Source organism: Talaromyces atroroseus (genome assembly GCF_001907595.1).
Source record: "Talaromyces atroroseus strain IBT 11181 chromosome Unknown scaffold_12, whole genome shotgun sequence".
In the NCBI taxonomy this organism is placed as follows: Eukaryota; Fungi; Ascomycota; class Eurotiomycetes; order Eurotiales; family Trichocomaceae; genus Talaromyces; species Talaromyces atroroseus.
The window spans coordinates 1,006,950-1,021,039 of record NW_017971444.1 but is presented as its reverse complement, the minus strand read 5'-3'; the positions used below and the strand labels follow the sequence as shown (position 1 = coordinate 1,021,039).

At 47.4% G+C, this 14,090-nt stretch overlaps 5 protein-coding genes across 5 annotated transcripts; 4 read left to right on the top strand and 1 right to left on the bottom strand.

Moving 5' to 3' along the window:
* Nucleotides 1–240: 240 nt before the first annotated feature.
* On the top strand, nt 241–1,530 carry UA08_08036 (hypothetical protein; the record flags this gene model as incomplete). The annotated part of the gene is made up of 4 exons (XM_020262952.1): nt 241–252; nt 481–604; nt 686–1,306; nt 1,364–1,530. The coding sequence occupies 4 exons, from the start codon at nt 241–243 to the stop codon at nt 1,528–1,530; spliced, it is 924 nt and encodes a 307-aa protein (XP_020116841.1).
* A 1,217-nt stretch (nt 1,531–2,747) lies between these two features.
* Nucleotides 2,748–4,560, top strand: UA08_08035 (hypothetical protein; the record flags this gene model as incomplete). The annotated part of the gene is made up of 5 exons (XM_020262951.1): nt 2,748–2,796; nt 2,859–2,876; nt 2,989–3,861; nt 3,928–4,280; nt 4,342–4,560. The coding sequence occupies 5 exons, from the start codon at nt 2,748–2,750 to the stop codon at nt 4,558–4,560; spliced, it is 1,512 nt and encodes a 503-aa protein (XP_020116840.1).
* A 151-nt stretch (nt 4,561–4,711) lies between these two features.
* On the bottom strand, nt 4,712–8,240 carry UA08_08034 (hypothetical protein; the record flags this gene model as incomplete). Its single annotated transcript, XM_020262950.1, has 5 exons — nt 4,712–6,872; nt 6,929–6,986; nt 7,221–7,559; nt 7,613–8,084; nt 8,142–8,240. 5 exons carry the CDS (start codon nt 8,238–8,240, stop codon nt 4,712–4,714), a joined length of 3,129 nt encoding a protein of 1,042 aa, XP_020116843.1.
* Nucleotides 8,241–9,875: 1,635 nt separating this feature from the next.
* Nucleotides 9,876–10,835, top strand: UA08_08033 (hypothetical protein; the record flags this gene model as incomplete). Its single annotated transcript, XM_020262949.1, has 4 exons — nt 9,876–9,938; nt 10,025–10,430; nt 10,485–10,721; nt 10,780–10,835. The coding sequence occupies 4 exons, from the start codon at nt 9,876–9,878 to the stop codon at nt 10,833–10,835; spliced, it is 762 nt and encodes a 253-aa protein (XP_020116842.1).
* A 1,132-nt stretch (nt 10,836–11,967) lies between these two features.
* UA08_08032 (Amidophosphoribosyltransferase) lies at nt 11,968–13,916 on the top strand (the record flags this gene model as incomplete). Its single annotated transcript, XM_020262948.1, has 4 exons — nt 11,968–12,156; nt 12,304–12,335; nt 12,400–12,740; nt 12,838–13,916. The coding sequence occupies 4 exons, from the start codon at nt 11,968–11,970 to the stop codon at nt 13,914–13,916; spliced, it is 1,641 nt and encodes a 546-aa protein (XP_020116837.1).
* Nucleotides 13,917–14,090: the final 174 nt, after the last annotated feature.

Here is a 14,090-nt window from a genome sequence, read left to right as displayed (position 1 = left end):
AGCTCTTTGGGGTTTATGTTGTCGTCCGGCGAACGACGTAATCCCGAGTCGCCCACGTGACTTGGCAGCATTCTTCGGTACGGTCACGTGCGAGAGGCTCTTCCTTTTCGTGGCGAGCATCCATCTAGAAGAAAGGAAACGACTTCGTAGAGTCATCATAAATATCGAATTTTCACCGACTCCATCTGCTCGCCGAACCTGAGGAATAAAAAACCCTTTGGCTGTGAAACCATCGCAAACATGGCGGATACTGTACGTCACAATTCTCTGAATTTTTACCGACTAACAATCCCCTCCCACATATTTTTTACTCACATCAAACCCCTCACGCACCGCATTACCATTTGCCCCAACGTCACAAATCTGCGCTTGATAACCAGGTCCAGCCTTTTCCTGCGTTGAGTTAATGCCGTTTCTTACGGATTTCAACTGATTTTACGGCTTGGATTACTGACTCTTGGCTTTTTTGGGTATTTATAGGAGGAGGTTACGAAACATCGCAAGTCCGTCGCTTTCAGCGAAGACACTACAATCATGGATGCCAACGGGGAGGTCACGGAGGCTTCCCACGTGGAAAAGAATACCGCCGAGAGCCATTCCGCAGGTATGTCTATTTGGAAGGAGAAATTGCTGGAGCATATCTTCGTGGGATTTTTGTTGCCGACGTCTTTTAACTTTTAAACAGACAAGGAAGTCGACGAGGTTACCGAGCTCTTCAAAGGACTGTCCAAGAAAAAGAAGACCAAGAAATCCAAGGATGCCGATGCCGAGGGAGGCGACGAGGCTGCTCCGGCTGCTGATGGTGAACTTGATTTGAGTGCGATGAAGAAAAAGAAAAAGAAGGTCAAGAAAGCCGATGCTGGGGACTTTGAGGCCAAGCTCGCCGAGGCCGGTGTTACAGGGGAAGGCGCAGAAGGCAAAGAACCTGCGGCGGAACAACTGCCGGAGGGCGATCTCGAGAAGGGTACTGGTATTTGGGCTCACGATGCCACACAAGCCATTCCATACCAGCTGCTCGTCACTCGATTCTTCTCTCTTATTCAGAGCCACCACCCCGATCTTCTTTCCAGCGGCTCGAAATCGTACAGAATTCCTCCTCCCCAATGTCTTCGAGAAGGTAACCGTCGTACAATTTTTGCCAACATTGCCGATATTTGCAAGCGGATGAAGCGTTCGGACGACCACGTCATGCAATTCTTGTTCGCTGAATTGGGTACCAGTGGCAGTGTTGACGGTAGCCGACGGTTGGTTATCAAGGGTCGTTTCCAGCAGAAGCAGATCGAGAACGTGTTGCGTCGTTATATTGGTGAGTTTCCTTTTTCTTTTCTATGCGTTGAAGAAAACACACTGACAGGTTAAATAGTTGAATACGTTACCTGCAAAACTTGCAGAAGCCCCGATACCGAGCTCAACAAGGGAGAGAATCGTCTCTATTTCGTTACTTGCAACTCTTGCGGATCTCGACGATCAGTCACGGCCATCAAGACCGGTTTCCGTGGACAAGTCGGACGTCGTAAGAAGGCCGCCTAAACCCGATTTTGTTTCCTCGTTTCTCTCTTTCAGGCAACAAGACGATCTTCCTTGTCACACGTGCCACCTTGATTTCCTCTTCGACCCCTCAAAAATTCTTATAATGACTTCGAGACTTTTTTTTTTTTTATCTGAAATGGACATGAACAAAATTGGGTGGAGACAACGATGACATGACATGATTGTGAATAGTTTATCTGTGTTGCCAATGACGTATCATTTTACTGTGTGTTGACTGTTGACCATGTTCTTGCCCTTTTCTGTCAATAGCAGAGGTCAAAATTGTTGCCTCGAGCATTAGTCAACGACCCGTGCAATTATGTTGACATTAAGCTAAATTTCATATAACACCATACCGAATTGCCTAAATTCGAAATAACAAGCACATCGTACTTATTTCCATGTGAACGCAGGACGCCTTTATGCAGGTTCTAGGTCAGTAGCATGATGCATCCGCGGATGCATACGACATACGTAAGCCCTGGAAGCTATTTCTAAATATTTATAGCATTGAAGCACGAACAAAGCCTTGGATCATTTACCAGTGGGTGTCTTCAGAATCACCTGCCATGCGCCAAGCTAGTTCTAGGTTCTCGTGTGTACAAATAATGTCACATCTCGCACACACCCCCCACCAGCCACTGCGTTTTAGGCGCTCAGGCAGCCGGCCAATCGGGGCCCACAGCGGTGTGACAAGGCTCAAGGAACGGGGCGGACGGGCCTTCCCCGCAGCGGGTCCTATCTCTTATCCGGCCTCTCGCAAGGCCTGTTTTAGCGCCCAGCTTGCCTTAGTCCGCCTATTAGACTCACTATCAGCTTAGCATCAAGCATGTCTATCACACACTAACGCTCGATTCACTGTTGATTTGTGTGCTCAGGTGTGCCAACCAGGCAGTGCTGGAACCTTGACGGATTTCGTGTAGCCATTAATAAGAAAGTATGAGCGAGCTATACATAATGCTGTCCCCTCCTCCGGACTCCCACAGCTCTACTTTTCCTTTTATCCCTTTGCTCTCGGAATCTGTATAGCTCTTCATCCTTTGAGTATTCGATTTTAGTTGGAATTCGTTACTGATCTACTATTACAAACTTATTTCCTAAATCTCCAATTGCAAAAAAGACGACGAAATCGGGCCAGGTGCCCGTCAATCAGCGACATTACGACATTGGACGACGTTTCTGTTCCTTTTCAATAGTTTTTATACATTTGCAAATCCATGGCGCAAATATTTCCTCCCCCGCCCTCCCAGGGTCATCATTTTCCTCGTACGTGTTGTCTGAACAATGGCTTCAATTGAATCAATCGGCTAATTTATCTCGTCATGTAGCACCCTCAAGATCTGCAAGTAGGTCTCTGATCCATCCAATGTTTAGATCATAGTATCTTGATTTCAGCCCATGTTATCGTCTATCATTAGCTAGACCCGATAAAACTAACATAGGGATGAAAACAACCAGCTCTTCCTATTCTCCCATCAGCCTCATCCGGATTCCCTCCTCCACCTCAACCTTCCTCTCCTGGCTTTCCCCCTCCACCGCTGGCTTCTCCTGGTTTTGCTCCTGCACCATTAGCTTCACAAGACTTCCCTCCTCCAAATCATACCTACCCTCCTCCTCCAAATCAACAAAGTCAATTCCCGCCGCCCCCGAGTAGTCGCCCTTCTACAACAAGTCCAACCCCGGCTAATGGCGATGGTACCGATACAAATCAAGCGTCATCCCTGAATAGTCGTCCGTCTACAACAAGCCCACCCCCACCTCCTACTAACGGCGACGGAACCAATGTCTACCAAGCACCAGTCCCGAGCAGTCTTCCTTTTACATTCAGTCCACCTCCTACTAGTGGCAGCGGCGGCGAGGCCTCTCAAACGCCGGCCTCAAATAGACGCCCTTCCACTATCAGTCCTCCGCCTACATTCAGTCCGCCTCCTGCTAATGCTGGTAGTGGTACCGAGGTCTATCAAGCGCCAGTGCCAAGCAGGGATGTTTCTACAACAAGTCAGCAGCCATTTGCTTTTGGTCCTCCGCCTACATTCAGTCCGCCACCTCCATTTGAAATCAATGCTGGTAGCGCCGCTGCCCACCAAGCGGCTATGGCGGCGGCAGCACAGGAACAGAAGCTGCCATTGTCGCCTCCGCCCACAGCCCAATTCGGGGTGAAGAGGTTGACTAATGGTGCTCCGGCTCCCGGCCAATTTAAAGGCGCACATGCCACGAATGCAGATGACGTTGGGACGTTTAACGGTGGAAGTTACAGAATCAGTCATCGGACTGTCAATTCGGTGCTCACAATTCAGTTGGCAATTGGGGCGCCAGTACTTGCCAGACCTGGTGAGCAAATACGTATACAACGAGGAACAAGTCAAAATAGGGTGCTAAGATAGGAATTTTAAATAGGTGCTATGATCTCGATGTCTACTAGCATGTCACTCAAAGGAACATTCAGGTTCTCATTGAAAAAATGGCTATTCGGGGCTGAAATGGCCTACTCGACATTCACTGGGCCCGGGGAGCTCTTACTTGCGCCACCCATGCTAGGTGATATAACAGTCTTGCGGCTGAAAGATGATACGGATACCTGGAAAATTGGCCGTGATGCATATCTTGCTTGCACAATGTCTGTCAAGAAGACTTATGGCGGCCAGGGTCTTTCCAAGGCTGTCTTATCTGGTGAGGGCTTGATCATCGCCACCATGACAGGCCCTGGATTAGTATGGGTACAGAGCTTTGGTGCTATAATAAAAAAAGATGTATGTGTGGCCCATTGTTCGAATTTATTGCTTTGATGGCTGATTAAGTAAAAATCTTTAGCTTGTTGAAGGCGAAAGCTACTATGTCGATAATGGGTATCTGGTTGCGTGGAATTGCAAATATGAGATGGAACGTGTTGCTTCTGGTGGTATCATTTCGGCACTCAGCGCTGGTGAAGGGGTGGCCTGCCGATTCAACGGTCCAGGGACTGTCTACATGCAGACGAGGAACGTGAAAGCTTTCAATGCACACTTGGGTGTAAGTAGTGCAAGAGGATAAGCTGGAGATGCTGTAATATTAGAATGCGGTGGATCAGATTCTTGAGCCATGTGAGCGCATCCAAGAACTTTCACTCGCGTTAGGCAGAAGATTGCTTCTTTTATTCTATCATCCACTAGAAATCATACTTTAAATATTCAGGTCTTATGAATCAATAGCCTCGGTACTTTGTATCATAATACCGCTTTGCCCCCAATCTTTCCAAATATTCGTAGCCTTCCGTCCAAGAACCTTCAAATTCGTCTCCATGTGCAGCCACGTCCAATACACTCATTTGATCGTAGCCCAAAGTTTGGATATCTGCCTTGTGATCACAGAGGTACTTAACAAGTGGCAAGTTTCGATTAAGAGTTGCGGCCATTAAGGCCGTTTTCCCCCTAAAGCCAATGGCATTAACATCTGCCCCTTTATTGACGAGAAGCTCAACAACATTCAGCTTTCCACTTGTTGTAGCTAGTATGAGAGCCGTGTTCCCTGTTTCCGAATGTATTTCCAAGGATGCATTATGATGGAAAAGTAGCGAAGTAATCTCGACGTGGCCGCCCTCGGCAGCAATCATTAATGCAGTCTGGCCATTGATGCTTTTTGCGTCGACGTTAACCCCACCCTCGAGTAGGAACTTAACCACAGAGTATTGGTTTCTTTCTACTGCAGCAAAAAGCGCAGCTTCATGCTCCTCCCCTGAGCCGACAGATAAATTGCGACCTAGAAGGAATTCAAGTGTTTGGACATCACCTGATACCGCAATTTGCATTATTATAAGAGCTCGGAGGTTGGAACTGTCAATATGCCGCAACAAAATCTCAACGGGTTTATCATACTTTATAGCCGCTGAATAAGTGATCATCATCGTCAAAACGTTCTGGAAGTTGCTTGAAAAAGTGTCAAGTAACATTCGCATAATGAACCATTCTAAGATATTATGATGTTTGTTTTTGATAAGCCAATCAAAAATAATCTGAACGTAGTTATTGCTCAACTTCATGGTGACCAGTTCAAGCCATACATCGAGAAGGGCCGATTGGGAAGACAAAGCGGCCTCCTGGTCAGTATACGTTTCTTCCATTGAACATTGTACAGCATATAGTTTTTCTAGCTCATTCAGATAGAGCGTATCTTGATCAGAATGGCTGTGTGCGGCTTGAATTCGAAGCAGTCGTGATGATATCCAGTACATTTCATTTCTATATCTTTCCTGCCAATCCGCCCCGGGGATGCTCGAGATATTGGCCAGATCTTTCGATATTGAGTTTGGTAGCTGGCTGTTGTGATTCACATTCAAAATAGACATAATCTTTTTGAGACCAAGCGGTGTTCCTGTATCATACCGGCTCATGATATGCCTCAGGCAGATGTATCCATATTCAACTAACATGTGCTCTACTTCTTCAAAATCAGCCACAGAACACAGCCATTCCCTTATACCGAAGATTCCTTGGTCATTCAAGCTTTCAAGTTCGCCCAACTGTTGTTGGACTTCAACAGATTTGATTGTGATTTCCGGTAGCAATCCTCGATCAGAAAGAACCGAAAGTATGCAAACCGCACTTCCTCTTTGATCCCCCAGACCACTTTTAACAAAGCCTTCTGTGAGTACTTCGATGCGATCATTGGATAACCTGTAGGTTTTCTTCTCCTTGCCTGAAATCTGCGTCGTGCCACCGATTTCAGAAAGCCACTCAAGCATTGAACTGAGGACATGCATATAGATGTCTTGAGCAGCCAACGTATATAAATCACAAGAAACTCCAACTAACGCTGCACTGTCTGCTGGGTTCTCTGTCCGGTAATCAAATTTACCGAACTTATTGCTACCATTAAGGAAAGTTGTGGGTGCTGCTTGGTTCTGACGTAAAGCTGATTCGTCATTTGTCCACTTTTGATAAAGTAACCGTGCCTGATGAGCATTCTTGTTTCTCGATTCAAGTGCTCGAAAGAAATGATTTCCATGTTCGTCGCCCATTTCACGGTTGGCTTGTCGCAGAGACCAGACGTAAAGGCCAAGGATTGCTTCCCAGAGATCAACGTCCACCTTGGCCCCGCTAGATAACCGCATCTTCTTGTCATATTGTATCGTTTGCTGACTACCTTCTTTTTCAAGCTCAAGTGGGATGACAATATCAAAATATGTCACATCTTTGTCAGACCAAGAGCTTATGAGTTTCATTAGCTCCTGTGTTGCTTGCCCTAAATTTTGTGCCAGCTTGCGGGCAGGGGTCTTATTCCAGTGTGAGCCGGCCAACTTTGTCAGCTTCTCGCGGACAATTAACGACTCTCGTACAACCGAATCAGACTGCGGCTGTGGTTCTTGCCTGCAAATTTTGATTAATATACACCAACATGCAAAATGGCATGGTTGTATACTCACATTGGCAAACTTGAAACAGAACGAATTCTGAACGACCGAATCGTAAATAGATGAAATACTAGCCAATCTAATTCGTGTTCACCATTGCAAACAAGATCTTGGTCATCTTTCAACAAATTATCCCCCTCATGCATTCTTTGAGCGCGTAAAGAAGTCCTAACAACAGTCATGACTATTGTTAAGCCTAGCTGGGCAAGAATAACAGAGGGATGTAAGCCTCGCAACCCCACAAACTGGATCAAGAATCCAACAATAGTTAGGGATAATGCAGTTATGAGCGATAGTCCCTTACTAATGTTAAGAACCTCATCTGGTGAGTGATGTCTCACAGACCGGGTGAAATGGGCACCCTTGTCCGTCTGGCCCACGAAGGAAGGCAACTTCTGATCGCCTACCCCCTGATTTCCAGGTTGAATCCAGTACACTCTACTTTCCTTCGGAAGAGTGAGAAAACGCTTCTTCGAAAACCTTTCCAGTAGGAGAGCACAGAAAAACATGCCCAGTGTGAGTATAGCAGTTCCTATCGCAAACATGGGAAAGGCATAACTATTTGCTCGGGCCCCATCTTTCAAAAAGAATTCCGGCCACTTGAAGACCGTGAGGGCAGCATAAATAATGACTCCTTCATTGTCTAATGTCAGGGCAATTTAAAAGCCTTCGTTGTAAAAGGGGGGAGATGCTTACCTAATTGCAAGATAGTACCAAACAGAGCGGCCAAATGAAACCAAAACGGTGCACGTCTCTTTATACCTTTGTTCAAAGATAGGTTTGGCAGAGTGGCATCTTTCTCAAGATCTGTCCAGCGTTTCCCCTCTAGTTCGCTCACTTTTTGAACAGTTACAGTCCCGCTTTCATTTGCCACAACCTCTAGAATTTTGGGATTGCCTGTTATCCTAGCAACCCCGGATTCGGTAAAAACCTCAGCAGTCGTGTCAGATACACATGAGAGCAGTTCTAGTTCAGAATCGCCCGGATCTTCCGAAGCCCTTCCAATAAAAGCGCGAAGGGTTGAGTTGCCGCATATCCGGATCAAAGATACCAGTGCTGTCAAGATCCCTATTGGTGCCAAGGCAAATATATAATCATCTAGCGCAGTGATTAACTCAGACATGCATTGAGTAGTAACTTGTTCGCCAAAGAGGGATATTAATGGTGCCTAGGACAGCTGGGTAAGCCTTCGGTGAAATGAGGATTTCAGAGGATATGGACGTACCAAATCGGTGACTAGATCATTCTCGAGATCGGACCATTCATCTGCTGACACACAGCACACTAAACAGAGAAAGACATATGAATATCGTGCAAGCACCATTTCCTGATCATTCTCACGTGGAGATTACGCCGGATATTGTTGATGAGCTCCGGTGACGGGGCGACTCTGACAGAGATGCAAGAGTATATAGATGTGTATATTTTGATTATCTCGAGAAAAGACTGCCAGGCCATCGACAGTATATATATAGACATATTCGCAAGGCTGATGGATATTGCATGGATGCGATTGGTTTGGCTAGAGCCCGTAGGCCAGGATTTCATGCAGGGGCTTGTGCGGCGCAAACATAGAGCCCGGAGGCATCCCGCATTGCGGTTGGTTCAAACGGTACCTGCTAGTCAGACCGCAGGAAGATATTTTGGTGTCGTTTGCGAGTAAGCCTTGCACTGCCATTGCATGGATTCGTCTCAAGCGATGCAGAGATTCGGACGCTCAGTGGTCAGAAGAAGGCCGGTGTAGATCGTGAAACACTAGTTGGCTGTCCATTGTCCACCCCGGCGGCTATTTGGGTTGGGCATCGACATCAACGAATACGATTGGTATGATCCCTGGTGGTAGTGGGAGAGAGACACTTGGTCTTGTCATCGATGGGACGTTTGAGTGTTTCCCGGGGGGGTTAAAGAGGACGTTGAGTTGTTCCTTTGTAGTTACCCACAAGGCACTTGTTGCCTCCTGGGTGCGGTGCGGACCTTCCCGTATCCACACGTCAATCTCGACACAACACGTGCATTTTTCTTAGTCTTCCTGGATACGTAGCAAGTCTCGGAAGAAAGACTCATAAAGTGCGTGATTCTCTAGTCCTCGATCTCTACGCATAAGTGTTGCATGCACTGACTGTTGCCGATATACTAATAGCGGGGGGTAACGGCCCATCCCTGATGCTAGGCTTCCAAGGTTCCTTCTATCGATATGTAATTTTTTTTTTCTCGAAATCAGCATCATGAAGCCTGACAGCGCAAGAATCATTCAAGACATTTACAAAGCGCGGGATGTTCAATACTACACATGTTTACGGAACTGAGAGCAACTCTCCCGTTTTAGCAACTGTGTGAACGGAAGATGCTGTTTGGGGTCTTCCGTGGTGAGTGCCGTTGGGTGGTTCTCAAGTACTGGATTCGAGTTTCATCCATAGATGTATAAGCTTTCTGAGCGACGTGAAGGTATAGGCTAAGTATCGCGGCCTCTGAGGAGACCATCCCATCGACGTCAAATCAGTTGAGCCAACGTATGTTGCATCCAAGCAGAACGTTCCGTCCAATAACGATGGTGATGCGTGATGGAAATCTGGGTACGTCGTAAAACTAAAGGTCGTCGTCGCCCATTTCATAATGCATACACCGAACGCCTAATCACTCACGAAGGAGGATAAAATTTATACTATAAAAGCCAGTGGGAGGCTCGAAGCACGTGTTCCCGGGGCAAGTGGGCTCGGCTTTGCCGGTTCTGGTCAGTGAGGGTCACTGCCCGCCAAGTGTGGCTTTGCTCTCCGCCGTTCCGTACACAAGTAACTTCGCTCACAATTAACCACTCGACGTCTTCCTTCATCCATCAACATTCCGCCCAACAAGCAACGATAATCACACCGGGTTCTCCTTGCACGTATATCCAGTCTACAGAAAGAACATCTGCTCGTTGTTTGCCCCCGGCAAAGAGTCCATTACTTTCATCATCGCCATGGCGTCGCAGGGCGATTTCTCTAAGGCCATGGCTAACCGGTCGCTGCGCACCATCCGAACTGTTTGTTATCCCTCCCCGTGTCCTTGAACTTCGGCTTGATCACCAGCACATGTGCATTGTTTGGTAAAACACGTAGAAGCTGACAGGCGATGCAGGAGCTTGAATTTCTCACAGATGCCGCTATCATTACACCGCAACAACTTTCATCCATTCTGTCTCAGCTGCCAGATCAGACACAACTACATGCCCCCGTTACCAGAGCTGTGGCAGAGGCACCGGTAGCCGTCCCGGTAGCCGCTCCAGTACAGTCACCAATACAATCACCCGCGCCTACACCGGCGTTTAACCCTCCTACAACTCAGTTCCAAAATACCAGCCTTAATGAGAAAGCAACGCCACAACCACAGTTCCCTAGCCCGGCCCCACCGCCTGCTTATGCACCGATCTTATCAGTTGCGTCGGCTATGTATGCTTACACACCGACTGATGCCGGTGATCTTGCCCTTCAGCCGAATGATCGCATTCAAGTGGTAGAGCATATGAATAACGACTGTAAGTCATCCGCTTGGTTCAACCATTTCTCGCTGATGCTAACATAAAGTTCAGGGTGGCGTGGTCGTAACGAGCGAACGAACATGGAAGGCATCTTCCCACGGAGTTATGTCAGAATTCTGGACGAAAAACCTCCCGGGCCTGCAGTTTTGTCTCCACAGCCTACTAGTTATGGCAATATGCCTCTAGAGGTTAGCCAAGGCGAGTCGCCCGCTGGCGATCCCGGTAACCGCCGGCCTAGCAAGTTTGAGGAACAGGGCAAGAAGTTTGGAAAGAAGATGGGTAATGCCGGTAAGTACTCCTTCTCATCGATAGCCTAGAAGGCCTTTGTATTGATGTATGCCGATAGCAATCTTCGGCGCCGGAGCTACAATCGGTTCCAACATCGTGAACGGCATTTTTTAAGCCAAAGGCAGGACCATGCTCGACATCGTTTCTTATGTCCAAAATAACTCAAATCCCCGAGAGCGGAAATTTATAAAACTCTAGGATTACAGATTGCGCATTATTGGATTGGCGTTGATGGCGTACGAGGATCTATCACGTCTGCTCCTGGATTGGTTGCCTTTTCGACGACCTTTTTAAACGGAGACTTTTTTGGCGCTTACGGTATTGACACTACTATTATATACATTTGCCGAGTTTTCTCATTGCTTTCCTCCTTCCCCCTCTCCAGCTTTCATTTTTGTTGTTGTTTGGAAACCTCAAACCTGCTTCGATAAGCGTGTCGGCATACAAATTAAGATTGTTAGCTTTCTTCACGAATTCAACGAACTACGTCGACGTCCGGGACACTCGACAATTATCAACACACACACACACACACACACACACACACACACACACACACACGTTGGACAATTATGCAGATCAAACTGAGAATCTTTCCGTTACTTCGTGTGGGTATTTTACTTTCCTTTGTGTAAGGGGCCTGTCGCTTTCCGGCTTCTTCTTGACTTGAGATGATCATTGACTCAAGCTCTCACTGAGGTCTGAGAGTCCTTTACTTTGCTTTCCTGGACTTGGCCTGGCCTACCGTTTGACGTTTTGTTCCTTTAGATGAGGACTTGATTGTTCATTTAATTGGATGCGAGAACATCCGCTTTAGAGCAGTACCTCTCGTGACAAATGGCAACGCTATTGAATTGGCTTTTATAGATGTGGTTGACAAACTCGTAGTTCCAAACTACAGCTCGCTTTTATCATGTCCCGAAGTCGGGATAACACCGGATATGCTGGGGGACCGTCAATAATGTTAGTTTTCACTAGCGCCCAAAAAGGCTAGTCATGATAGATACTGATGGTTTCCTGCCCTGTTATTGGCTGCGCTGCAGGATTACGCTTACCCCACAATGCGTTTGCAGACCGCCTGCCTAATTGATCGCACGGCACCAGAAAAAATTAAGTACCTTCCCCTCCATCCGGCGACTTTCCGGACTGGGAAAAATTTTTGGTTTTCTGAGGCATTGGGTTGCTCGTCAGAAGGCCATCGATTTCCACGCTATTAGAGTGTCGACAAGGCAACACGAACGACAAGATGTGTGGTATCCTAGGCCTTATCCTGGGCCACATCAGTGATGACCCTAATTTCCCATGCAAAGCCGCCGTTACGTTACATGAGGCTCTTTATTACTTGCAGCACCGCGGGCAGGACGCCTGCGGTATAGCTACTTGTGCTGCCGGTGGGCGCATTTACCAGTGCAAGGGAAATGGTATGGCTGGAAAGGTAGGCTTTATTTGTTTGTCTGGAAGTCTTTAATACCAGACGATTCCTCTCATCCCTTCGCTCGCTGCACCCCTGGCAATCTGATTGCAATTGAGTCGCATCGTGATGGTGTATTGATTTTATTGATCGCTGACTTTGTTTGGGAAGGTCTTTGATGAGGGCAGACGCATTCAGGATCTGTGAGTCTATTCCACCTGAAAATAGATCAATCATTATGCCTCGCTAACAATGCTTCTACTCAAGACCAGGTTCCATGGGCATAGGCCACCTACGTTATCCCACCGCTGGCTCAGACTCCAGCGCCGAAGCTCAGCCCTTCTACGTTAACAGTCCATACGGTATCTGCTTAGCACATAACGGAAATCTCGTGAACGCGCGCGAATTGCGGGAATACCTCGATAAGAATGCCCACCGACACATTAACACAGACAGTGACAGTGAATTAATGCTGAACATCTTTGCCAATGAATTGAATGAGACTGGAAAAGCTCGTGTCAACCAGGAAGATATCTTCGATGCTCTCGCACGAATGTACAAGCGATGCATGGGAGGTTGGGCGTGTACAGCCATGGTTGCTGGTTTCGGTTAGTAAATCCCTTTTATACGTTACAGTTGTTCGTACAACTGTGGTGTAGCAAAGTAGCGCTTGGATCAGTTCTCTAATCTGGAATAATCTTGTAGGTATTTTCGCCTTTCGCGATCCATACGGCATTCGCCCATTGGTCCTAGGACAGCGTCCCTCAGAGACACTTCCCGGAGCAACAGACTATATGTTTGCCTCAGAGAGCATTGCTCTACGACAGCTTGGTTTCCACAATATTCGTGACATCAAGCCAGGCGAGGCTGTGTTTGTCCGTAAAGGACAAGCGCCTGTTTTCCGCCAGGTTGCAGAGCAACAAGCCTACTCTCCTGACATTTTTGAATACGTGTACTTTGCACGTCCAGATACCATCATCGACGGCATAGGCGTGCATGCCAGCCGTCAAAAGATGGGAGATAAGTTGGCGGACAAGGTCAAGCAGATCTTGGGTGAGGATGGAGTGAAGGAGATTGACGCTGTTATTCCAATTCCCGAGACATCCAACCCATCTGCCTTCAGCGTTGCACAGCGCTTGAATATCCCATACCGCGAAGGGTTTGTGAAGAACCGTTACGTTTTCCGAACATTTATTATGCCTGGCCAAAGCGCACGCCAGAAAGGTGTCCGCAGAAAGCTCAGTGCTATCGACCAAGACTTTGCTGGAAAATGCGTCCTGCTAGTTGATGACAGTATCGTTAGAGGTACAACGAGTAGAGAAATCGTGGCTATGGCCCGTGAAGCTGGTGCCCGAAAAGTCATATTTGCCAGCTGTGCACCTCCCATTACACACCCGCATCTCTACGGCATTGCGCTCGCGTCTCCTGAAGAACTGATTGCATCGAACAAAGATCGATTCGCCATTGCCGAGAACATTGGCGCCGAGGAGGTCATCTTCCAAGACCTGGAGGACCTCAAGGATGCGTGCAGAGAGCTCTCGCCTGCAAACGGGCCCAAAGAGTTTGAAGTTGGTGTGTTCTGTGGCAGCTACATTACGCACGTTCCCGACGGCTATATCGAGCATCTCGCCGAGCTACACAGTCAAAAGTCCAAGCAAAATAAGCTGCCTCCAACACATGGCTCTGCAGCCCAGACAGGTAGCGGTGGGCCAACTATGTTTGATAAAGCAAATCGCGATGATATCAGTCTTCATAACGTAGCCAGTGATGCGTCTCGGCGATGAATGAGAACCTGGCATACCATATCATCTTAGTTTCTTCTCCGATTTCAAATAGACGAGCATACTTGTTTCATGGCATATAGACTGGGTCTTCACGGGTTTAGTTGGGTGTGGTTCACTCATGAACAGTCATGTGTAATAAGACGTTCTTTTTATTTTAATCTCAAGTATGTATTC